This window comes from Pongo abelii, chromosome 23 (genome assembly GCF_028885655.2).
Source record: "Pongo abelii isolate AG06213 chromosome 23, NHGRI_mPonAbe1-v2.0_pri, whole genome shotgun sequence".
In the NCBI taxonomy this organism is placed as follows: Eukaryota; Metazoa; Chordata; class Mammalia; order Primates; family Hominidae; genus Pongo; species Pongo abelii.
This window is the reverse complement of record NC_085929.1, coordinates 31198211-31224921: the sequence shown is the minus strand read 5'-3', so window position 1 is coordinate 31224921 and position 26711 is coordinate 31198211. Positions and strand designations below refer to the sequence as shown.

Below are 26711 nucleotides of genomic sequence, written 5' to 3'. Positions count from 1 at the left end.
GAGAATGGCGTGAACCCAGCAGGCAGAGCTTGCAGTGAGCTGAGATCACGCCACTGCACTCCAGCCTGGGCAACAGAGCCAGACTCCGTCTCAAAAAAAAAAAAAAAAAAAAAAAAATCTAGGCTAGGCATGGTGGCTCACACCTGTAATCCCAGAAATTCGGGAGGCTGAGGTGGGATGATCGCTTGAGCTCAGGAGCTCAAGACCAGCCCAGGCAACATGGTGAAACCCCATCTCCACAAAAAATACTAAAAAATTAGCCAGGGGTAGTGGCAGCACCTGCAGTTCCAGCTACTCTGGAGGCCGAAGTGGGAGGATTTCTTGAACCCAGGAGGTTGAAGTGGGAGGGTTTCTTTTTTTTTCCCATTAAGTTGTAGGAATTTATTTTAAATAACCTACAGTTGACTAAAAGGGAATTCATGATAAAAATAGAGGATACTTGAGGAAAGATGTGGGAAATGGACTCTGCACACACACTAAACTAACAATGCCTCTAAAACTAATGATTATAGCAAAAAATGTCTTCACATTAAAATTCTGCTTATGTTTTTTTCCCATTTTTTACACAATTACAAAAGAAAAAATAAAAGTCCTAAAATCTTGATTATTTTTCCTTTTTTTTTTGGACCAAATACTCATTTTCCTCTAAATTTATTGACCTGTGGAACTTTTTGTACAATAAAATATTTCAAGTGAAAGATTAGGGTTAAAAAGAAAAAGATGGATATCTTGAAGTAAGCGAATGCTCAGAACAAAGGATGATGGGAAAATGGTTTCAGTCACTGATTATTTCATTATTCTTAGACTCACTCGCCCTTCATCCCTCCCCAACCCCAATCTACACGATCTTTAAGATCAAGAAAAAGGTTTAAATATTTTAAAATAATTAAAAAGAAATACAAATTCACATTTAAAAAGGAAGACTCAAGTCAGGAAATATTTTCCCATCATGCTTTTCTGTGAACAGGTGTCTGAACCAACACACTGCCAAAGCCACGACTGCTTCAAGTTTAATGAAAATTGATTCCCATGACAATAGAGTGATGACTCTAACAGATGCGATTTTTTTTTTTGTTCTACTTAATTTTAAATTGCTGAAATGGGGGAGAGGGGAGGGAGTTTAGGAATTTATTTGTATTAAAATACAGAAGTTATTGCAAAACCCCAACGGTAAAAACACACCAATATAATCAGACTTTGCATACAGTAGCTAAGAGAATCCAAACATTTCAGGGAAACAGTGAATTTGTCTGGTAGAACGCTGACAAATTCCCATCCACTTGCCCTCTTGAAAATAAAAACAAAATTCAAAACAAATCATACAGCTAGAATTTTGATATCTGAAATATTTTTAAATAAGTTGTCCGTAGGACAACTGGCTCAGCTCTCCCTTATGTTATTATCTCCAGGTTTATCTTTTCTCAAAGATGTTGGTTTGTTAAGACTTGTTGCCTCTCTCCCCCAGGCACGAGGGCAAGCGAGGCTCAGTTTATCCATTTTTCCCAAACCACACTGTTCCTTTTCACAGAACCCTGCCCCTTGAGACTGGCTAAAACTCGTAGTCTTCATCAGCCATGCCAATGGCAGGCAAACTTTTCCCGCTGGGTTTTGTTGTAAATCTTCTCAATTGGGACGCCCGGAAGTGGGAGGATTTCTTGAGCCCGGGAGGTTGAGGTTGCAGTGAGTGGAGATTGCCTGGGCAAAAGAGAGAGATCCTGTCTCAAAACACACACACACACGGCAAGGCCAAAAAGAATGACAGAAACCTGGAATAAATAGATGAAAAAGCAGATACAAGAGATAAGGTTTTTTATTTTATTTTTATTTAAGAAATACTGGAAAGCTTACCCATGGCAGCGGATCCACTTCTAGAGATCAGTGCTTACGAGATGAGTAAGGGTGCGTGTAGGTTTGAATCCAAGGATGGTCATAGCAGCTGCATTTAGTTACACCGGCCCCAGCAGGGAGTTGGTTAAAGCTACTAAGTGGTAATGGCTGCATCCTGGGGCTCCAAGTGCACACCGTTTTGTAAGGGCACCTGGCAGGTAAATCCGGGAATGGTTAATGGGTGAGGCAAGAAGGCAGGGCGAGCCAGCCCCACTCCCATCCCTGGGAGACTTCGCGGCATCTCTCGAGTCCGCCACGTGCAGCTCATCGTGGCCTCTTTCAGCCGGACGGAGGCGGCGCCAGAAGAGGCCAGGACCCCAGGGTTGAAATTGAATTGGGGCGGGGCGACGCCTGCTTTCCTGAGGGTGCGGCACGTCTTGCGGGAGGCTGGGCTGGTGCGTGTATTTCCCGGGGCCATTTTGGTGACCGGTGCGGGGCACCGGGCTGTGTGCCCAGAAAGGCAAGAGGATCTCTCTCTTGGAAAAGGGGCTTTGCGCCTCTGACCCCGCGGCAATCAGCGTCGGGACGCTGCGGGGTTGGGACCAGGAACAGGAGGCCACAGAGCGCCAGTGCATGGCGCACAGATCAGCCTAATTCTTGTGGAAGGAGGGTAGGTGAGCTGCGGGAGCAGAGTCCAAAGGGCCGAGGCAGGAGATGGTGGGTGGAGGTCCCACTCAGGATGCCGGAGCTGAGGTTTAAGTGTGGGGTGGGAGGGTCTGGGGGCACCTGGGCTCCTTGCTGTGCTTGTCGGGGATGCCTGGGAGGTGAGAAGAACCCAGTACTCAACTGAGTCATACAGACAAGCGTAGTAACCCCTAGTGTCTTATGAGTCTCTGTGTGGAAGATAACCATAGTTTCTTTAAATTTCTAGAGAAGTTTGGCCGAGCACGGTGGTTCACGCCCGTAATCTCAGCACTTTGGGAGGCTGAGGCGGGTGGATCACCTGAGGTCAGGAGTTCGCGACCAGCCTGGCCAACATGGTGAAACCCCGTCTCTACTAAAAATACAAAAATTAGCCAGGCGTGGTGGCTCGAGCCTGTAATCCCAGCTACTTGGGAGGCTCAGGCAGGAGAATCGCTGGAGCCCGGGAGGCAGAGGTTGAAGTGAGCCGAGATTTCCCTGCTGCACTCCAGCCTGGGCAACAGAGTGAGACTCTGTCTCAAAATAAAAAACAAAACTAGCTGGGTGCGGTGGTGTGTGCCTCAGGAGGCTGAGGCAGGAGAATTGCTTGAGCCCGGGAGGCAGAGGTTGCAGTGAGCTGAGATTGCACCACTGCACTCCAGCCTGGGCGACAGAGCAAGACTCCCTCTCAAAAAAAAAAAAAAAAAAAAAAAAAAGTTTTACCAGGTCTCCTGTCTTTTATTACAGGATGCTTATCTTCTGACTCAGGGGGCAGTCAGTCTTTTTGATGTGATAGGAGAATGTGTGTCGTTAGTAACCAGATGCTTTATTGGAAGTAATAGTAACAGGAAGAAAAACATCACCAGGTGCTATGGTTTGGATATGGCTTGTCCCCACCAAAACTCAGGCTGAAATTTGATCCCCAATGTGGTGGCAGCATTGGGAAGTGGGGCTTACTGGGAGGTGTTTGGGTCCTGAGGGTGGAATCCTTATGAATAGGTTAATTCCCTGCCTTGGAGGTGAGTTGGATTAGTGCCTGCTTGAGCTAGTTGTTAGAGTCCAGCTTCCTCAGTTTCTCGTTTCCCTTCTTGCCATGTGGTCTTTGTCCACACCTCTCCCCCACTTTTGCTTTTTCTACCATGAGTTGAAGCAGTATGAGACCTTCACCAGATGGGCTGCCCAGTCTTGGACTTTTCAGCCACCAGAATGATGAGCCAAACACACCTCTTCCTTTATAAATTACCCAGCCTCAGATATTCTGTTGTAGCAACACTACAGAGAGTAAGACACCAGACAGCTCTACAGAGATGTCTAATATAACTGTGTTCTTCAGGGTCATCACCTTCAGGACCACAATGCCTGGTAGGGCCAGGACTCGCGCCCGAGGAAGAGCCCGCCGCAGGGAGAGCTACCAACAAGAGGCACCTGGGGGACCCAGAGCACCTGGATCAGCTACAGTGAGCCCTGTAACGTTCATTGTTTCCTTTCTGCAAGAGATATGTGCCTGTACTGAAAAGAACATAAAGTTGGTTGTTGAGCGAAGCTAGTTCAGGCATAGTGCTAAGTGAGGACTAATAAAAGTTCATAAGAAAAGTCAGGCTGTTATAGATGGCAGCATGGGGAGGCTTTATCTGCTCGGATGTACTCTCTACTGCTTCCTTCTCACATTTTCACATGTGCAAGCAGACTGACTTTCAGCCCAAAGTGGATGCAAAGGTTTCTAGATTTCTTGGCTTCAGCCAATGACTTCTATTTGGAAGTGACGCAAAATGAGCAACTTCCTGAAGGTACTGGCATAGCCTGAGTTAGAGTTTCCAGTCTTGTTGAAAACTTGTTATGCCTGCTCTGTTTTGTCTTTTCTTACTGCATATCCACTTTACATTCACACAGCAGGATCCATAGTGGCGCTGAGGGGCCCCACCTGACAACCTCCAGGGGGACCCTATATGCATGGAAGTAGCATGACACCCTCCAGGTCCGCTTACTCTGCTGTGTGATTGTTGCTCCTCTCCTTCTCCTAAGCCCTCCAACCTCAATTCCTCCTCGTGGTCCTAATTCTCAGTTTTCAACATCGACTTCTGTGCCACTGAGACAGACAAAGCATCCAATGAGAGTGTCAGTGGCTCCCCTCTTGTCTCCTCACTCATGAGCATCTGAACCCATAGTCCAGCCCCTCACCAGAGATCTAGGGCACCATCTTTGTTCCTACCTAAAGCAAATATCTCTATTTAGCCTCTTAGCCAGTCCTCTGTCTAGGGCACGTCTCCTGTAGCTTTTCCTTTCTGTCGCCCAAGTCAGCAGGTGTGTGTTCTCTTAAATCATTCCCATCTGTCTACAGACTCACTGAGTTCACTCCCATTCATCAAGAAACCTTCCCTGAGCCCTTCCACTCTGCCAGATTCACAGGGCAGCTCTCCTCAGACTTGCCCCTTCACGTTTAGTTGGCACAGTTGAGACCTCTTTTCTCCTGATCAACTCCCTCCACTTGGCGTTTAGGTTACCTCCTTCATCACTGACCACCCCTACTTGCTCTCCTTTGTGGAGTTCTGCTCTATGGCCTCTTGATATTGCCAAGACCCAGCCCTTGAGCCTCATCTTTTTTCTCCATATTCTCACTCCCTTGGTGAAGTTATCCAGTGTCAAAATGCTTTCTGGTGTGTGGACAGGTCCCCATATTTATCTCCTTGGCCAGAACCCCTCCTGCAACACCTAACACCCCCACGGGTGTCCACAGACACCTCACACTCCCAACCCGCCCTCCCAACATGCCATACCCACCTCATCAGAAGGACTTCCATTCTTCCGTTTGCTCAGGCCAAAAGTCTGTGGTTTCATCCTGTTCCCATGACCTGAAGCCCTTCTCAAAAACAACCACAGGATTGTTTTCTCAAAAACTATCCAGTATCAGACAATTTCTCACCATCCCTACCCCTGCCTTCTGGCCCAAACAGCTTGCATCGCTTGCTATTTCCTTGTCTCTCAGCCTGTTCCCAACACGGAACCTGACAAATTAGTTCATGTTGTTCCTCTGCCTGGTATCCTGTCACAGCTTTTTTTTTTTTTTTTTTTTTTTTTTTTTGAGACAGAGTTTCGCTCTTGTTGCCCAGGCTGGAGTGCAATGGCGTGATCTCGGCTCACTGCAACCTCTGCCTCCTGAGTTCAAGCAATTCTCCTGCCTCAGCCTCCCGAGTAGCTGGGATTACAGGCATGGGCCACCATGCCCAGCTAAGTTTTGTATTTTTAGTAGAGACGGGGGGGTTTCTCCATGTTGGTCTTGAACTCCCGACCTCAGGTGATCTGCCTGCCTCGGCCTTCCAAAGTGCTGGGATTACAGGAGTGAGCCACTGCACCTGGCCTCTGTCACAGCTCTCATTTTATCAGTCAGAAGCAATTTCCTTAAAATGACCTCCTTCCCTTCATCTCACTGACATCTCTCACCCTTTTCTTCCAGGCACACTGGCTGCCTCATTCTTCCTTGAACATTCCTAACTGCAGAACTCTGCTCTTTTTCTTCCACTGCTGGCTTGGGTAACTTTGCTAATTCACTCAGTACCTCCAAGTCTTGGGTTCAGTGTCACTTTCTCACTGAGGCCCTCCTTTGTCCCCATCAGCTAGTGAAACCTGCCCCTTCACACCCCACCTTCCCAATAATTCCTGATTCTCCTCGGTTTGTTTTGTTCTTTTTTTGTTTTTTTCCTTAGCAATTACCACACAAGGTGCTATGTATGTTGCTTATTACAACTTAGTTTATGTCACTGGAATGTGAGCTTTGCAGAGGAAGTTCCTTTGCCTTGTGCCCTGAGAGTGCCATTTGGAGGGAGAATGAACACAGTGGGGCACTGCTCATTATTTCTATTTCCAAAAACATGCAGACCCAGGAGCCTGCTCAGTTGCAGTCGACACCCTGGCCGCTCTGGGAGGAAGTCCCAGTGGTTAGACCTCTGCAGCCAAGAGGAGCAAGAGGAGGAGCACAGTCTCAAGGTGAAAGGAAGCAAGAAGGACATGAGGGGCAGGGGATGCTTCATGTGTGAAGGGCTACCACAGCGGTAGAAGGTTCTAGATAGCCTCAGGACTCCCGTGAGGTTTGGTGGGATGGGAAGTGTGTGCAGCTTGCAACTGTCTCTCTTTTTGCAGTGAATTATCTGATGGTGTTTTCTTCACCTTATGTCTTAACTTGTGGAAGAGAGATGGAGGTCACTGTTTATTGGCCAGTTCAACATAATTGCTTTTCAAATTTAGATGACACATTTGCAGATGATAACTCTAAGTTAACTTAATGGAATCCTAAGAACACCATTTTCTTGCCTCTTTAAATTGTGGCATTAACAGGTTGAACCTGTTACCTACATTGCAGGCTGACAGGTTATCCTCATTTATACAAGCACTCATGCACACAGTCTCAGATATTGTCATTTGCTAAGGTTTTGGCTAATGTGATCCAACTTCAGTCTGGATTCTCCTCTTTGCTTTCTATAGCAAAATAGCTTGTGATGAGTCAAAACTTGAAACACTAAAAAAGAATTGTATTACAGATAAATATTAACAAATGGATACAAAATCCAGAACCTATAAAATGAGCTTATACATTTGAATAAATTAAAACACATTTTTAATAATCAGATCCTATCTGAAGGGTTGTTATTAAATAGTATGTGTAAATTACATGGACTGGGCGCAGTGGCTCACATCAGCACTTTGGGAGGCCCAGCTGGGTGGATCACTTGAGGCCAGAAGTTTAAGACCAGACTGGCCAACATGGCAAAATCCCATCTTTACCAAAAATATACAAATTAGCCGGGCATGGTGGTATGTGCCTGTAGTCCCAGCTACTAGGGAGGCTGAGGCGGGAGAATCACTTGAACCCGGGAGGCAGAGGTTCCAGTGAGCTGAGACAGTGCCACTGCACTGCAGCTTGGGTGACAGAGTTAGACTCCGTCTCAAAAAATAAAAGTACGTGGTTTGTAGCGAGTGCCAAGGTGCCAAGCTAGGATACCTGTTTTCTTTTGTTGACATTTTAATATAATGATGAATTTGATTTCTGGATGTGTCAGGAACTAGTTGGGAGTTTGATAAAATTGTTTCAAATTTTATGTGTAAAATGTAGTTAGTCTGTCACAGAAATGGAGACACTTACTTTGTAAGATCATCATAAACTGAAAACTAGACTCCAGAAGTAAAATTTTGAGGAAAACCATTGTTGTAACCCAAGGCACAGACGTCTTGGCCATTTAGGGGTACAGGATTCACAATAATGTGTGCGTATTCCTTCAGGATGCCTCTCGTCACTGAAAGACCGCATTGTGCTGTCATTTAAATGTTTTAACTTTGTAGAATAGCTACATCGATATGAACCTTAGAATGTAAGTTAAAATAGTGTGATCCTTTCCTAGTTGCTCTTAATAGAAAGGATAGATCAGTTTTGTATTAAAAGCCAGTTTTATAGATTTTTTTAAATGATTGGCTTATTTGGCATTTTATGGTGCCCACTAGGGGGCAGTGTAGCGCCAGGAGATAGGCTTAAAGACAGAACCAAGGTTTCTAGATTCTTGTACCATGAACAAATACCCAAAGAAATGGGGCAAATATGTAGCATGAATGAATAAAGTGCCAAGGCAACCACGGATATGAACTGGGGACTCCTTGGGAAAGGTTTCTAGGTAAGGTTACGCTTTTATGGCAACATATCACTGAAATGTGTTTTGGAACCTTGGGTGGCATCTTTTCTACCTCCAACAAACTTATGCTGGGTGTTAATACTGTCTTTTCTATTCTACCCTTTTTATTGTTTAAACTTCTGGCGTTTACATTTACGCAGGGGTGAAGGAACCTGGACCTGAGGCTGTGTTGCCTACAGCGCCCTTGCAGGAGAGGAGGATTGGTGGAGTTTTTCAGGACCTGGTGGTGAACACCAGGCGAGATATGAAGCATGTTAAAGACTCAAAAACAGGTATGTTGGTCTAGAACTCAATGTTTATGGAGCTGTTCGTTTTTAACTTTTTTTTTTTTTTTCATTGAGAGACAAGGTCCTACTCTGTCGCCCAGGCTGGAGTACAGTGATGCTCACTTTAGCCTCGAACTCCTGGGCTCAGCTGATCCTGAGCTGATCCCAGCTCGAGTAGCTGGGACTACAGGTGGGCACCACCATGCCTGAATGTGTGTGTGTGTGTGTGTGTGTGTGTGTATAATATATACATATTATATATATATATATATATGTAAATTTTGTAGAGAGACACGGTCTTGCTGGTCTAGAACTGGCCCAACGAAGCCATCCTCCCACCTGGGCCTCCCAAAGGGCTGGGATTATTGCTGTGAGCCACCGTGCCCTGGCCTGCACTGAGACTTTTTTTTAAATTAAATATTACATAGGGTGGGGCTTTCTCTCCTTTTGGAAACCACAAAGGTTCTAATTTTCAATCTATTCAATATCTTAAACTTCCTAAATGTATGCTTGCATAAGGGCTCATTGAATTGATAGGCATTCTGGACATCAGGTGCATTACAAATGTCATTTATCTCCTTGTCTGACCTAACTTTGGCTTTTCTTTTCTTTCTTTTTTTTTTTTTTCTTTTGAGACAGAGTTTAGCTCTTGTTGCCCAGGCTGGAGGGCAATGGTATGATCTTAGCTCACTGCAACCTCTGCCTCCTGGGTTCAAGTGATTCTCCTGTCTCAGCCTCCCGAGTAGCTGGGATCATAGGCACCTGCCACTGTGCCCAGCTAACTTTTTGTGTTTTTAGCAGATATGGGGTCACCATGTTGGCCAGGCAGGTCTGGAACTCCTGATCTCAGGTAATCCACCCACCTTGGCCTCCCAGAGTGCTGGGATTAGAGGCTTGAGCCACCGTGCCCAGCCCTAACTTTGGCTTTTAATATTGTAGTGTCCAAACTGTTTGTTTTGGGCCCAATCAGTGTTTCTTTATTGTCATGTGGCTCAATTTTTCAGGTTCTGAGGGTACAGTGGTACAGCTACTTGCCAACCACTTCCGAGTGATATCTCGTCCTCAGTGGGTTGCATATAAATACAACGTTGACTACAAACCAGACATAGAAGATGGAAATCTCCGTACAATTTTACTTGATCAACATAGAAGGAAATTTGGAGAGCGCCATATATTTGATGGAAACTCTTTATTATTATCTCGGCCACTAAAAGAGCGGGTTAAGTAATGTTATTTCACATTTTCCTGTGTTCTTTCTCTTGTTTTCACTTTATTATAATAAAACACCTATTGTTTTTGTGCAGTGGTTTGTTGAGATATCCCAAGGCTCTCTTGCCCATATGACTCGTTCTGAAGCTTACGTGCCATGTTTGGTTATCACTGATATTCAATAATGCCTCTGATTTTAATGCTTAAATGAAATAGCACAACGTGGCTCAAAAATGCTGACAAAGTTTGGATACTTTATTTTTTTATCCTATTTGTTTCCTTTGAAACTTCAGCCCCCCACTCCTAGCAGAAAAAAAATTAGAGAACTTATTTTCTTCTTTAAATTTTTATATGAACTGAACAATTAAATTGCTTTCAGGAGCTTAAGTAAAATATTTCAACTTAAATATTTAATTCCAACTCTTCACTCTTGTGAATCAGGTTTTCCACATGCACGTACTTTTGTGGGAAAGCCTGCTCCATCACGATGGTGTGTTGGATAGCCAAGTGACATGGTGATTTGCTGTGCAATGAAGCTTAGTTTTTTGGAAGAATATCTGGACTTTTTTTTGTTCTTTTAATCTCAGAGAGTGGAATGGTTGAGCACAACCAAAGACAAAAAATTTGTGAAGATTACAGTTGAGTTTTCCAAAGAACTCACGCCCACGTCGCCAGATTGCCTGCGCTATTACAACATTCTCTTTAGAAGGTATGTTACCAGGGTTGAGTTTCTTTGATATTGATTCGGTTGTTTTACTGTGTAGTGGTGTGGAACACAGCGATTTGCTTCTAGAACTTTGTGATCTCCATAGTCCTCATGTATTAAGAGAGTGGAGGGTCTTGGAGACGAAATGATACTTGAGGCTCAACTAGAATATGCAAGTTCAGTGGCTGATCCTCAATGTTCTTCTCCTGGCCTATCCCCACTCTTTGTCTCATACCTGTCTAGAAAGAGTAATAGACATCAGCTATGCATATCTGTGTATGTCTGTGTAGCAAAGGCATTTTTTATTCTGTGGTCACTACAATGACAAAATATTGAAAGTTAAAATTTGAAAGGCAGAGTTTGAGGCCGGGAGTGGTGGCTCACGCCTGTAATCCCAGCACTTTGGGAGGCTGAGGAGGGTGGATCATTTGAGGTCAGGAGTTCCAGACCAGCCTGGCCAACATGGTGAAACCCCTCCTCTACTAAAAATACAACAATTAGCCAGGCATGGAGGCAGGTGCCTGTGGTTTCAGCTACTTGAAAGGCTGAGGCAGGAGAATCACTTGGTCCCAGGAGGTGGAGGTTTCAGTGAGCAGAGATTGTGCCACTGCACTCCAGCCTGGGCGACAGAGCAAGACTCTGTCTCAAAAAAAAGGCACAGTTTGAAAAAGACACCTTAGTTCAGTTTTGAGAATGAAGAACATTTTGGTAACCTTTCTACAATATTATGTTTATAAGGAGATGGAACAAATGAGGTTAAATGAACCTTAATATCCACCTCATAATGTAACTTAGTTAACAAGTACTTTGTGTTCATTGATAATACAAACAGTCATTGACAGATTTTTTTTTCCGTTGTGTGTCTTACCAAATGCTTAATAATGTACCCTGTACTTTCAACAAAATCTATTCTTTCCATTTCCAGAACTTTCAAGCTGCTGGATTTTGAACAAGTTGGTCGCAACTATTATACCAAAAAGAAAGCCATTCAGTTATACCGTCATGGGTTTGTATAAAGTAGAAAATTTCACACTCTGCAGACTTAAACGTAGGATTTTTTGAGAAAGTTATTCATTTCATATTTGAAGTGGTATGCCTTAAAAGTGATGGCCTTTTAAATGGTGTCCACTGACCATGAACAATTTAGTGTAATGTCAACTCAGTAAGAAGAGTCACTTTAAAAATCTTAGCATGACAAATATAAACCTTTGAGATATTCAGTTGTTGCATACACATTAAGAAGCCTAAACAATCATCCAAAATGTGTAATTTGTCTTTGAAAATATCTTCAATCATAGCAATTATATCTCTATATATTACTCACTGGTATATGTATATATTAAACATAAGTTATGTTACAGATAAATATGGATATGATACTTTAAGCCTGTGGGTGACAAAACATAGTTGAACAATAATGGTATAAATAGCACATCTGATAAATGTTTATCTGAAGGTCCTTCAAAAGACTAAGAACAAATACTTAAAACTGACTGCTAAGTACCAATTTTTAGACCCAGAGCTTAGGCTTGGAAACCCTTGGCTTTATGTGAAGAGATCGGACTTAATACTCTTCTGTACTTTATTCTAGTACCAGTCTGGAAATCTGGCTTGGTTATGTTACTTCTATTCTTCAATACGAAAACAGCATTACCCTCTGTGCCGATGTGAGCCACAAACTGCTCCGAATAGAAACTGCTTATGATTTCATAAAGAGAACATCTGCCCAGGCCCAGACAGGAAACATCCGAGAGGAAGTAACTAATAAATTAATTGGATCAATTGTTCTGACAAAGTAAGTCTGTCTTTTAAAAACCTATCCAATCACTTTAACTCCCCCTTCCCCCACCCCAAGAGATGGTCCTATAGTTTTCTAATCACTAAATGTTGAAGTTGAGGAGTAGAAATTGCAAGAACAACTGAACACGTCTCTCTGGTTATACAACTTGGGAGAAGAATGTGTCAATTGTAGACTTCACTCTTCTTGAAATCCCTAATGCTAGTCCATTTATTCTGAACCCTACCTTGCACATAACACTAAGCTGTTTCTGAATTTCTTTCCTTTTCCTCTTTTGTAGGCATTTAGCTAGTTTAAAAATCAGTGCTTAGTTATAATCCATCAGCAATTTCCCATTTGAAGGAAGTTTTAAAATCTTTCTACAGCAGAAATCTTAAATTGGTAAGAGAATGGATTTAAAGAACCAGTTACTTAGCCAACACAACCTTACAGGGACACAATTTGAGGACTCACACTTCTCAATTTTAAAACTTACCAGAAAGCTGTAGTAATCAAGACAGTGTGATGTTGGTCTAAAGATAGACAGAGACCAGTGAAATAAAGAGTCCAGAAGGTTAACCCTCCACTTAGTTGACTTCTGACAAGTGTGTCAAGGCAATTCAATAGGGGAAAGAATAGTCTTTTCTATAAGGTTGCTGGGACAACTGAATATCCACCTGCTTCTTCCTCATGCAATTCACACAATTCCAGTTTAACTCAAAAAACCAACTCAATAGACCTAGATGTAAGAACTAAAAGCATAACATTCTTAGAAAATATAGGACTGAATCTTTTTGACTTTGAGCTAGGGAAACCTTAGATAAGCCACTCAAAGCAGAAGTTATAACAAAAGAAACATAGATACATTGGGCTTCACCAAATTAAAAACTTATTCAAACTATACTATCAAAATGGTGAAAACACAACTGGAAAAATTGGGGAAAATGTTTGCAAATCACATAAGTAACCTGTATCTAGAATATACAAACAATACTTAATTGAGAGACAACATAATTTTTAAAATGGACAAAAGATCTGATTAGATACTTCTCCAGATATATTTCTTAAAATGTACAAATGACTAATAGATGCATGAAAACGTTTAACATCAGTAGCCATCATGGAAATGCAGGTGAAAACCACAATGAGATATCATTTCACACCCACTAGGATGGTTAAAGTTAGATATCGACAAGTGTTGGCAAGGATGTGGAAAGATCAGAAGCAACCCTCTTATGCTGCTTGTAGGAACATTAAATGGTATGGCTTCTTTGGAAAACAGTCTGGCACTTTCTTAAAATGCTAACGATATGCATTACTGAAGTGGCCTCGTTTGAGGAAATACACGAGGTTTGTTGTCTCACACTAAGGAAAACAAAGACGTAGACCCACAAGGTGTGGGTTTAGGAGCGGAAAGCTGAATAGGTGAAAGAAGAGAAAAGCGCCCCCTTGCAGGGGGAGGGGCATTCCGAATGGATCTCCCCCTTTGCAGAGGGATGGAGTTGGTTTCATAGAGGGGCTTGAGGAGGTGGTGTCTGATTTACGTAGGGCCCAGAGGATTGGTTGGACTAGGTGTGCCATTTACATAGCCTGTGAAGAGGCTGGCCATCCCACCCTAATCTTTCATTATGCAGATGTGGTCTCCATCTGATGGGCGGGCACCATAACACCTGCACACATGGCAGGGACAAGGAGAAGGGAAGAGAACCTCCATGTTGGATATACTGGCTTCTGGCATAACTGCCAGAATCCAACTATGCAAGCTTCCAGCTTGCTTATCTATGTTTGCAGCTTGATTTTTCAGGCTGCTTTTTGTTAGAAAAATGATTTGGGGGCTGCTTTTTTATTAAGAGAAAATTCCACTGAGAACTTTTACCCTTACTAACCACCTAAATTCCTTTTCAACTCCTATATCATCACCATATGAACCAGAAATTTTACTCCTACTTAAATACACAAGAGAAATGAGAACATATTTATTAAAATCGTCACATAAATGTTCATAACCTTATTCATGGTAACCAAAAGTATATACAACCATAATGTCCTGCTGGTGAATGGATAAACAAAAGGTGGGATATCATACAATAGAATATTATTTGGAAATGAAAAGAATTAAGTGCCAAGACTTACTACAGCATGGATGAACCTTAAACATGATGCTACATGAAAGAAGCCAGTCGGGAAAGAACACACGTTGCATGACTCAGTTTACGTGAAATGAATGAGCAAATTTGTTGAGACAGGAAGTAGACTAGTGGTTGCCTGAAGGCTGGTGGATTAGGCTAAAATGGGAAATGACTGCCTATGGTTATGCTGCTTCTTTGACATGATGATTGCACAACTCTGGCTATAGTAAAAACCAGGTGATCGTATGCTCAGATGGGTGAGTTGTACAGTATGTGAATTACATCTTAGTAAATCTAATATATTCTGCAATTCCTTGCAGGATTAAAAATGTCTTTATTTTCTGTGTGGATGGTTCCATGCAATGAATAAGTCAAATAATACCATATTGTGATTATTCCACAGATACAACAACAAAACCTACAGAGTAGATGATATTGATTGGAAGCAGAATCCTGAAGACACATTTAACAAATCAGATGGCAGCAAAATCAGCTATATAGACTACTACAGGCAGGTATGAAACTGTATTTCTTTAAATATATTTAAATTGTAAACCTTCACATATTTTAGTTTGTCTTATTTAGCTACTTGAACATATTTGTCATATAAACATACGTATTTTCCTTTTAGGGGATTTATAGCTTGACTTATCTATTACCATGCATCCAAGTGCCTTGTATATAGGGTAATGTCACATAACTAGAATGGCACCAGTGTGACCCCTTCTTTCCCTTCTTTCAGTCTTAAAAGTGGCTACTATCATACTTTTTTTTTTTTTTTGAGTTGGAGTCTCATTCCATCTCCCAGGCTGGAATGCAGTGGCATGATCTCTACTCACTGCAGCCTCTACCTCTCAGGTTCAAGCAATTTTCCTGCCTCAGCCTCCCAAGTAGCTGGGACTACAGGCACCTGCCACCACGCCTGGCTAATTTTTGTATTTTTAGTAGAGACGGGGTTTCACCATATTGGTCAGGCTGGCCTCGAACTCCTGACCTCAGGTGACCCATCTGCCTCAGCCTCCCAAAGTGCTGGGATTACAGGCATGAGCCACTGTGTCCAGCCTACTACCATAGTTTTTTAAATTGGTTGGATTGTTTGGTAGATAATCAAATATGGGCCGGGCGCAGTGGCTCACACCTGTAATCCCAGCACTTTGGGAGGCCAAGGCGGGGGGATCACCTGAGGTCGGGAGTTTGAGACCAGCCTGACCAAAACTGAGAAACCCCGTCTCTACTAAAAATACAAAATTAGCCGGACGTGGTGGTACGTGCCTGTAATCCCAGCTACTCGGGGGGCTGAAGCAGGAGAATCGCTTGGACCCAGGTGGCGGGGGTTGCAGTGAGCCAAGATCGTGCCATTACACTCCAGCCTGGGCAACAGGAGTGAAACTCCATCTCAAAAAAAAAAAAAATCAAATATGGTAAGACTTCAGATAAGAAAATGTTACTTTAGAAATCTCAGCCCTGTAAAACTCAGTCCAAAAAGAATAAAAATGATAAACATGTAAAATGATGTCAGTTATGTGCTAATCTCGTAAGACATGGATTCCTCAATCTGAGTGTTCACTGTGAAGAAGCAGCCACTTTTGGCCAGCCAGGGCAGATGGAAAAAGGGCCTAACGGGTGAACCTATCCTGAACGTGAACCTATCCTGCTGATTCCTCAGTTGTGCTACATGACAGGTACTGATGGCTTGCAGCCCCTCTTTAAACTGTCTTCTTGACGGTTTTCAGTATGCTTTGGGAGTTTTAAAGGCAAGACTATGGTGAGAACTACAGATACTGTCTCACCCATTCTCATATACAATGTTAGAGTAGCTTGACGACTCCAGCGTCATGTTTCGTGGGAGTCCTATCTTTGGCCAAGTATGCTCACAAGAAAAGATCCCTGGCATATCAAAGGTAAGAGAATTTTGAGAGTATTCATAGTACACTATTAAACTTGGGGAAACTATATCACCAGCACGCCTGTGGCCCTTCATTTGTAGTCCCACATATGCACTTTGGAACCTCTTTGTGTGATGTTTCTAAGGTTTCACTGATGGTCATGCTGGTCTCTTGTTTGTTGAGCAGCAACATAAAGAAATTGTCACAGTGAAGAAACAGCCACTTTTGGTCAGCCAGGGCAGATGGAAAAAGGGCCTAATGGGTACACAACGTGAACCTATCCTGCTGATTCCTCAGCTGTGCCACATGACAGGTACCGATGGATTACAGCCCCTCTTTAAAGTCAGATATAATTACGACTTAGCGCAGGCTTTTCAGGGAATTCGAAGTATGTCTCCTTGGTAGTAGGTTCCTCCAGCTGTTATAATTCAGTCCTCACTCAAGTTCATGCTTGTTCAGCTGTATCTTTTGGATTTTTTTAAAGGTCTAACAGATGAAATACGTAAAGATTATAGCATTATGAAAGAATTGGCTAAACATACAAGATTGAGTCCAAGAAGAAGGCATCATACATTAAAAGAATTCATCAATACTATACAAGAGTAAGTGCCGCTTTTCTGGCTGAGTGTTTGTGTGTACATGTGCATGGTGTCCCAGTGAAGCCGATGGCATCTCAGCCCTGGCATGTCAGATTCTTCTACAAGCAAGTGACAATGGGAAGAATTTTGATGTTGGGGGACAACTCTGGTTTTTCTGTCATTGCAAGATTAGGAGGCCAGGGGGGAAGAATGAAATCAAAAGGCTCTAAGTACCTATATGAACATGAAAGCAAAAACAAGATTTCAGAGTTTCAGGGAAGGGTACTGCCGCATCTCAATGCTGTGGACAAGTGATCGTGAACCTTGGAATAGAAGGGAATTGCCTTGCACAAATGGCTAACTGCTTTTACTTATTTGGTTTGATCATGTTGGCAATATTTTAATTTTCAGTAATAAAAAAGTACGAGAGTTACTTCAACTCTGGGATTTGAAATTTGATACCAATTTTTTGTCCGTCCCGGGAAGAGTTTTGAAAAACGCAAACATCGTGCAAGGCAGAAGAATGGTAAGACAGTTTCAAAATCATCATGTCATGGTTGGGTTAAATGAAGAGTAAAGCAAAAAGGAACTAACTGAGTCTCAGTAATGACTACGACTGCTGTTCTCTTTTCAAACTGCTCATTCTTTCTATATTGAGACAATAAACACTAAGAATGCATGTAAGGTGCTTGGCACATAGTAAGCTCTGTATTATGTCTATCTAATTAATATTCTGGACATTTGTTCATGGCATTTGGAAGATCCATTTTTTCAAATACATCCTTAAGAGTCAAGTACCTAGAATCAAAGTAATTCACTAACCTATGTCAAAAAAAAACTTTATTTAAATTTTGTTATCTTTAGTTTTTGTGGGTACATAGTAGATATGTATATTTATGGGTTTCATGTGGTATTTTGATACAGGCATGCAGTGCATAATCACATCAGGTTAAGTGGGGTATCTATCCCCTCAAGCATTTGTCCTTATGTTACAAACCAATTATATTCTTTTAGTTATTTTAAAATACACAAATTATTTTTGACTTTAGTCACCCTTTTGTACTAGCAGATACTAGGTCTTACTCATTTCTTGTATTTTTTGTACCCATTAACCATCCCCACATTCCCTTCCAACCTCCCACTACCCTTCCCAGACTCTGTAACCATCCTACTCTATCTCCATGAGTTCAATTGTTTTCATCTTTTAGATCCCACAAATAAGTGAGAACATGTAAAGCTCATTTTTCTGTGCCTGGCTAATTTCATTTAACACAATGGCCTTCAGTTCCAGCCTTGTTGCAAATGACAGGGTCTCATTGTTTTTTATGGCTGAATAGCACTCCATTGTGTATATGTATCACATTTTCTTTATCCATTTATCTGTTGGACATTTACGTTGCTTCCAAATCTGGGTTATTGTGAACAGTGCTGCAATAAACATGGAAGTACAGATATCTCTTCAATATCCTAATTTCCTTTATTTTGGCCATATGCCTAGGAGTGGGATTGCTGGAACATATGTTAGCTCTATTGTTAGTGTTTTGAGGAACCTCCAAACTGTTCTCCATAGTGGTTATGGTAATTGACATTCCCACCAACTGTGTACGAGGGCTCCCTTTTCTCCACATCCTTACCAACATTTGTTATTGCCTGTCTTGGATAAAAGCCATTTTAACTGGGGTGAGATGACATCTCATTTTAGTTTTGATTTGCATTTCTCTGATCATTGATATCAGCACTTTTTCATATGCCTGTTTGCTATTTGTATGTCTTCAGAAATGTCTGTTCAAATCTTTTGTCCATTCTTAATTGGATTGTTTTTCCCCTATAAAGTTGTTTGCTTTCCTTAGATTTTGGTTACTAATCCCTTGTCAGACAGGTAGTTTGCAAATATTTTCTCCCATTCTGTGAGTTGTCGCTCTGCTTTGTTTCCTTTGCTGCATAGAAGCTTTTTAACTTGATGTGATCCCACATATCCATTTTTGCTTTAGTTGCCTGTGCTTGTGGGGTATTGCTCAAGAAATCTTTGCTCACTCTAATGTCCTGGGGAGTTTCCCCAATGTTTTCTTGTAGTGGTTTCATAGTTAGAGGTCTTGGATTTATGTCTTCAAGCCATCTTAATTTTTTTTAATATATGGTGAGAGATAGGGATCTAGTTTCATTCTTCCGCATATGGATGTACAGAAGAGACTGTCCTTTCTCCAATGTATGTTCTTGGCTCCTTTGTCAAAAATGAGTTCACAGTAGATATGGATTTATTTTTGGGTTCTCTATTTCTGATCCACTGGTCTATCTGTCTGTTCTTATGCCAGTACCATGCCATTTTGGTTACTATAGCTCTGTAGTATAATTTGAAGTCAGGTAATATGATTCTTCCAGTTTTGTTCTTTTTGCTTAGGATAGCTTATGCAATTCTGGGTCTTTTGGTTTTAAAATAAGTTTTAGGATAGTTTTTTCTGTTTCTATGAAGAATACCCTTGGTATTTTGATAGGGATTGCTTTGGATAGTATGGACATTTTAATGATATTGATTCTTCTAATTCATGAACATGGAATATCTTCATTTTTGTGTGTGGCCTCTTCAATTTCTTGCATCAGTGTTTTATAGTTTTCATTGTAGAGATCTTTCACTAATTTGGTTAGGTTAATTCCTAGGTATTTTATTTTTATTGTAAATGGGATTCTTTTTCAGATTGTTCACTGTTAGCATATAGAAATGCTACTGATTTTTTGTTTTTTTTGTATCCTGCAACTTTACTAAATTTATCAGTTCTATGTTTTTTTTTGGAGTCGTTATATATTTGGAGATTTTTCCAAATATAAGATCATATCTTAGCAATTTGGATTACCTTAATCTTTTGTATGATGACTCTAGCTAGGACTTCTAGTACTATGTTGAATAACAATGGTGACAGGGAGCACCATTGTTTTTCTTGGAGAAAAGGCTTTCAGTTTTTTCACATTCAGTATGATACTAGCTGTGGGTCTGATGTATATGGCTTTTATTGTGTTGAAATATGTTCATTCTATACCCAGTTTTTGAGGGTTTTTAATCAAGGGATATTGAATTTTAATAAATGCTGCTCAGCATCAGTTGAAATGATCATATGAGTTTGTCCTTCATTCTGTGGATGTATCACGTTGATTTGCCTACATAGAACCATCCTTGAATCCCTGGGATAAATCCCACTTGGTGATGAACTTTTTTAGTGTGTTAGTAAATTGTTTGCTAGTATTTTGTTGAGGATTTTTTATATCAGTGTTCATTGGAGATATTGGCCTGTAGTTTTCTTGATGTGTCTTTGGTTTTAGTAATACTTCATGAAATGACTTGGAAGTATTGCCTCCTCCTCTATTTTTCGGAATAGGAGTAGGATTGGTATTCGTTCTTCTTTAAATGCTTGGCAGAATTCAGCAGCGAAGCGATCAGGTCCTGGGCTTTTCTTTGGGAGACTTTTTATTACATCTCTGATCTTATTACTTGTTATTGGTCTGTTCAGGTTTTGGATTTCTTCATGGTTTGATCTTGGTAGGTTGTATATGTTTAGTAATTCTTCCATTTCTTCTAGATTTTCCAATTTACTGGCATATAGTTGCTCGTAGTAGCCAGGAATGATCCTTTACATTTCTGCAATATTGGTTGTCCTCTCCATTTTCATCTCTGGTTTTACTTATTTGGATCTTCTTTTTTTTTTTCTCTTAGTCTGACTAAAGATTTATCCGTTTTGTTTATCTTTTCAAAAAACCTTTTGTTTCATTGATCTTTTATATTTTCTTCATTTTAATTTCATTTATCTTGGCTCTATGATCTTCATTCTTTTAGGCTTGGTTTGCTCTTGCTTTTGTTTGTTTATTTAGAGACGGAGTCTCACTCTGTTGCCCAGGCTGGAGTGTAGTGGGGTGATTCTGGCTCACTGCAACCTCCACCTCCCTGGTTCAAGCAATTCTTGTGCCTCAGTCTCCCGAGTCCCAGCACCTGGGATTTTGCCATCTTGGGCAGGTTGGTCTTGAACTCCTGACCTCAAGTGATCTGCCCATCTCGGCCTCCCAAAGTGCTGGGATTACAGGTGTGAGATACCACATCTGGCTTTGTATTTCTCATTCTTTAAGATGCGTCATTAGGTGGTTTGAAATTTTGTTCTTTTGATGTAGGCACTTATAGCTATAAACTTCCCTCTTATTACTGCTTTTGCTGTATCCCATAGATTTTGGTATGTCATGGTTTCATTATCATTTGTTTCAAGAAAAGTCTCAATTTCCTTAATTTGACCCATGAACAGTGGTCATTCAGGAGCATATTGTTTAGTTTCCATGTGTTTGTATAGTTTCCAAAATTCCTCTTGTTTTTGATTTCTAGTTTTGTTTCATTGTGATCAGAGAAGATGCTTTATGTTTGTCTTTTGAATGTTTTAAGACTTCTTTTGTAACCTAATATATGGTCTATCCTTGAATGATCCATGTACTGAGGAAAAGAATGTTCATCGTGCAGCTGTTGGCTGAAATGTTCTGTAACTATCATGTCCCTCTGGTGTATAGTGCAGGTTAAGGCCAATGCTTCCTTTTTTTGTCTGAAAGATCTGTCCAGTGCTGAAAGTGGGATGTTAAAGTCTCCAGCTATTATCATATTGGGGACTATCTCTCCTTAGCTCTAATAATACTTGTTTTATATATCTGGGTACTCCAGTGTTGAGTGTATATATATTTACAATTGTCATATCCTTTTGCTGAATTGACCACTTTATTGTTGCATAGTGACCTTCTTTGTCTCATAGTTTTTGTCTTGAAATCTATTTTGTCTAAGTATAGTTATTCCTGTTTTTTTGTTTTTGTTTTTGTTTGAGACAGAGTCTTGCTCTGTCGCCCAGGCTGGAGTGCAGTGGCACGATCTCGGCTCACTGCAACCTCCACTTCCCGGGCTCAAGCGATTCTCCTGCCTCAGCCTCCCGAGTAGCTGGGATTACAGGTATGTGCCACCAGGTCCAGCTAATTTTTTTTGTATTTTTAGTAGAGACAGGTTTCACCATGTTGGTCAGGCTGGTCTGGAACTCCTGACCTCGTGATTTGCCTGCCTCGGCCTCCCAAAGTGCTGGGATTACAGGCATGAGCCACCGCACCCGGCCTTTTTTGTGTTTTTTCATGCCTTTATTTTCAGTCTATGTGAGTCTTCATAGGTCAAGTGTTTTTTGCAGGCAGCAGATCATTTTTTTTTAAATTCATTGGGTCACTCTTTCAATTAGAGTTTAGTCCATTTACATTCGATGTTATTATTGAGAAGTAAGGATTTACTCCCGCCATTTTGTTATGTGTTTTCTGGTTTTATAGTCTCTTCTTCCTCCTTTCTTTCCTGCCTGCCTTTTAGTGAAGGTGATTTTCTCTAGTATGCTATAACTTGTTTGTTTTGTGTATCCATTGCATATTTTTGAAGTTACCATAAGGCTTGCAAATAATGTCTTATAACTCCTTCTTTTAAGGTGCCAACAACACTGCTTGTATAAGCAAACAAACGAGCAAAAAGAAAATGAATAAACTCTATTTTAAATTTGTCATTTGCTTTTTAAAACATTTTTTTAAAATTTTATTTCAATAGGTTTTTGTGGAACAGGTAGTTACATGGATAAGTTCTAGTGGTGATATTTGTACTTTTGGTGCATCCATCACCTGAGCAGTGTACACTGTACCGAACATGTAGTGTTTGATCCATCACCCCCTCACACCCTTCCCCGCAGTCCCCAAAGTCCATTGCATCATTCTTATGCCTTTGCATCCTCATAGTTTAGCTCCCATTATGAGTGAGAAGATAACAATGTTTGGTTTTCCATTCCTGAGTTACTTCATTTAGAATAATAGTCTCCAACTCCAGGTTGCTGCAAACCCTTTTTATGGCTGAGTAGTATTCCATGCTATGAATATACACATTTTCTTTACTCATTGACTGAACATTTGGGATGGTTCTATATTTTTGTGATCGCAAACTGTGCTGCCATAAACTTGCATGTGCAAGTATCTTTTTCATATAATGACTTTTCCTCTGGGCAGATACCTAGTAGTGGGATTGCTAGGTCAAATGGTAGATCTTTTAGTCCTTTAAGAAATCTCTACACTGTTTTCCAGAGTGGTTGTACTAGTTTACATTCCCACCAGCAGTATGAAAGTGTTCCCTTCTTGCCACATCCATGTCAACATCTGTCTTTTGATTTTTTTTTTTATTGCCATTGTTGCAGGAGTAAGGGCAGTATTGCACTGTGGTTTTAATTTGCATTTCCCTGGTCATTAGAACATTTTTTCATGTTGGCCATTTGTATATCTTTTGAGAATTGTCTATTCATGTCCTTTGCCCACTTTTTGATGGGATTGTTTTCTTTCTTGCTGATTTGAGTTCCTTGTAGATTCTGGATATCAGTCCTTCATCATATGCATAGTTTGGGAATATTTTCTCCCATTCTGTGAGTTGTCTGTTTGCTGATTATTTCTTTCGCTGTGCATAAGTTTTTTAGTTTAATTGAGTCCCATCGATTTATCTTTGTGTTGCATTTGCTTTTGCGTTCTTGGTCATGAAGTCTTTGCCTAAGCCAATGTCTAGAAGATGTTATCTTCTAGAATTCTTATGGCTTCAGGTCTTAGATTTAAGTCTTTGATCCATCTTGAGTTGATATTTGTATAAGGTGAGAGATGAGATCCAGTTTCTTTCTGCTACATGTGGCTTGCCAATTATCCCAGCACCATTTGTTGAATAGGTTATCCTTTCCCTACTTTGTTCTTGTTTGCTTTATCAAAGATCAGTTAGCTACAAGTATTTGGCTTTATTTCTGGGTTCTCTATTCTGTTCCATTGGTCTATGCGCCTATTGTTATACCAGTACCATGTTGTTTGGATGACTATAGCCTTGTAGCATAGTTTGAAGTCAAATAATGTGATGCCTCCAGATTTGTTATTGCTTAGTCTTCCTTTGGCTATGCGGGCTCTTTTTTGGTTCCATATGAATCTAGGATTTTTTTGATTTTTAGTTCTGTGAAGAATGATGATGGTATTTTGATGGGAATTGCACTGAATTTGTAGATTGCTTTTGGCAGTATAGTCATTTTCACAATATTGATTCTACCCGTCCATGAGCATGGGATGTGTTTTCATTTGTGTCACCTGTGATTTCTTTCAGCAGTGTGTTGTAGTTTTCCTTATAGAGGTCTTTTACCTCTTTGATTAGGTATATTCCTTTTTTCTTTTTTTTTTTTTTTTGGCAGCTATTGTAAAAGGGGTTGAGTTCTTGATTTGATTTTTAGCTTGGTTGCTGTTGATGTATAGCAGTGCTACTGATTTGTGTACATTAATTTCATATCCTGAAATTTCATTGAATTCTCAGATCTAGGAGCTTTGTTGGATGAGTCTTTAGGGTTTTCTAGGTATGCAATCATATCATCAGCCAACAGTGACAGTGTGACTTCCTCTTTGCCGATTTGGATGTCCTTTATTTCTTTCTCCTGTCTGATGGCTCTGGCTAGGACTTCTGGTACTATGTTTCATAGAAGCGGTGAAAGGGGGCATTAGTGTCTTGTTCCAGTTCTTGGGGGGGAATGCTTTCAACTTTTCACTGTTAACCTGCTCCTGAATGATCATTGGGTTATCTAATTGCCATGTATTTGCATGATTTTGGGTGTTCCTTTTGGAGCTGATTTCCAGTTTTACTCCACTGTGGTCTGAGAGAGTACTCGATATAATTTTGATTTTCTTCAATTTGAGACTTGTGTCCTTTGCTTTTTAACTTATGTTTCTATTTATATCCTATGGCTTTTATTACCTTAAGGTATGTCCCTTCTATGCCGATTTTGCTGAGGTGGTTTGTTTTTTGTGGGTGGGTTTTTTTTGTTTGTTTGCTTTTTTTTGTTTTTGTTTGTTTGTTTGTTTGTTTGAAACAAAGTCTCACTCTGTCGCCTAGGCTGGAGTGCAGTGGCACAGCCTTGGCTCACTACAGCCTCCGCCTGTTGGGTTCAAGTGATTCTCCTACCTCAGCCTACCAAATAGCTGGGACTATGGTGCGTGCCACCATGCCTGGCTAATTTTTAGTAGACGGGGTTTCACCATGTTAGCCAGGATGGTCTTGATCTCCTGACTTCGCGATTGGCCCACCTCTGCCTCCCAAGGTGCTGGGATTACAGGCGTGAGCCACCACTCCCGGCCATGAGGTTTTTAATCATAAAGCAATGCTGGATTTTATCAAATGTTTTTTCTGCATCTATTGAGATAATCATGTGATTTTTGTTTTTAATCCTGTTTGTGTGGTGTAGCACATTTATTGACTTGCATATTTTAAACCATCCCTGTATCCCTGGTATGAAGCCCACTTGATCATGGTGGATTATCTTTTTGATATGGTGATGGATTCATTTAGCTAGTATTTTGTTGAGAATTTTTACATCTATGTTCACCAGGGAGATTGATCTATAGTTTTCTTTTGTTTTCTTCTTTCTTGGTTTTGGTATTAGGGTGATACTGGCTTCATAGAATGATTTAGGAGGATTCCTTCTTTCTCTGTCATTTGGAATAGTTTCAATAGGATTGGCACCAATTCTTCTTTGAGTGTCTGATAGAATTCAGCTGTGAATCCGTCTGGTCCTGGACTTTTTTTGGTGGCATCTTATATTACCATTTCAATCTCACTGCTTGTTATTGGACTGTTCAGAGTTTCTGTTTCTTCCTGGTTTAATCTAGGAGGGTTGTATATTTCCAGTTCCAGGAATTTATCCATCTCCTCTAGGTTTTCTAGTTTGTGTGTGTAAAGGTGTTCACAGCGGCCTTGAATGATCTATTGTATTTCTGTGGTATCAGTTGTAATATCTCCAGTTTCTTTTTTTTTTTGAGATGGAGTCTTGCTCTGTTGCCCAGGGTGGAGTGCAGTGACATGATCTCAGCTCACTGCAAACTCTGCATCCCGGGTTCATGCCATTCTCCTGCCTCAGCCTCCCAAGCAGCTGGGACTACAGGCACCTGCCACCACTTCCAGCTAATTTTTTGTGTTTTTAGTAGAGACCGGGTTTCACCATGTTAGCCAGGATGGTCTCGATCTCCTGACCTTGTGATCCACCCACCTCAGGCTCCCAAAGTGCTGGGATTACAGGAGTGAGCCATCGCGCCCAGCCTCCAGTTTCATTTCTAATTGAGCTTTTAGAAAAATTTTTTTTTTTTTTTTTTTTTTTTTTTTTGAGACAGTCTCCCTCTGTCGCCCAGGTTGGAGTACAGCGGTGGCATGATCTTGGCTTGCTGCAAACTCCACCTCCTGGGTTCCAGCAATTCTCTGCCTGAGCCTCCTGAGTAGCTGGGATTACAGGCACCTGCCACCACGCCTGGCTAATTTTTTTTTTTTTTTTTTTTTTTGAGACGAAGTCTCTCTTTGTCGCCCAGGCTGGGGTGCAGTGGCACAATCTCGGCTCACTGCAAGCTCCGCCTCCCGGGTTCACGCCATTTTCCTGCCTCAGCCTCCCGAGTAGCTGGGACTACTGGCGCCTGCCACCACGCCCGGCTAATTGTTTTGTATTTTTAGTAGAGATGGGGTTTCACTGTGTTAGCCAGGATGGTCTCGATCTCCTGACCTCATGATCCGCCCGCCTCAGCCTCTCAAAGTGCTGGGATTACAGGCGTGAGCCACCGTCCCCGGCCCTATTACCAGTAAGTTTTGTACCTTCAGATGAATTCCTATTGCTCCTCAACATCCCTTTTTTTTTTTTTTTTAATTGAAGTACCCCTTTTAGCATTTCTGGTAGGGCAGATCTGGTGTTGATGAAATCCCTTGGCTTTTGTTTGTCTGGAAAAGTCTTTCTCCTTCATGTTTGAAGGATATTTTTACTGGGTATATTATTCTGGGGTAATTTTTTTTTTCCTTCAGCACTTTAAAGATGTTCTGCTACTCTCTCCTGGTCTGTATGGTTTCCACTGAAAAGTCTGCTGCCAGATGTATTGGAGCTCCATTCTATGTTATTTTTCTCTTG

General features: G+C 41.2%; 1 protein-coding gene across 1 annotated transcript in view; it reads left to right on the top strand.

The window, feature by feature from the left end:
• Positions 1–3863: 3863 nt before the first annotated feature.
• PIWIL3 (piwi like RNA-mediated gene silencing 3) overlaps positions 3864–26711 on the top strand; it is an 85486-nt gene continuing 62638 nt past the window's right edge. The window contains exons 1-11 of the mRNA XM_024240025.3: positions 3864–3965; positions 6381–6489; positions 8324–8455; positions 9454–9668; positions 10246–10367; positions 11290–11370; positions 11956–12159; positions 14674–14785; positions 16343–16469; positions 16641–16758; positions 17146–17260. Of these exons, the coding sequence (XP_024095793.3) occupies positions 3864–3965; positions 6381–6489; positions 8324–8455; positions 9454–9668; positions 10246–10367; positions 11290–11370; positions 11956–12159; positions 14674–14785; positions 16343–16469; positions 16641–16758; positions 17146–17260 (1437 nt within the window). The remainder of the gene's footprint in view (positions 3966–6380; positions 6490–8323; positions 8456–9453; positions 9669–10245; positions 10368–11289; positions 11371–11955; positions 12160–14673; positions 14786–16342; positions 16470–16640; positions 16759–17145; positions 17261–26711) is intronic.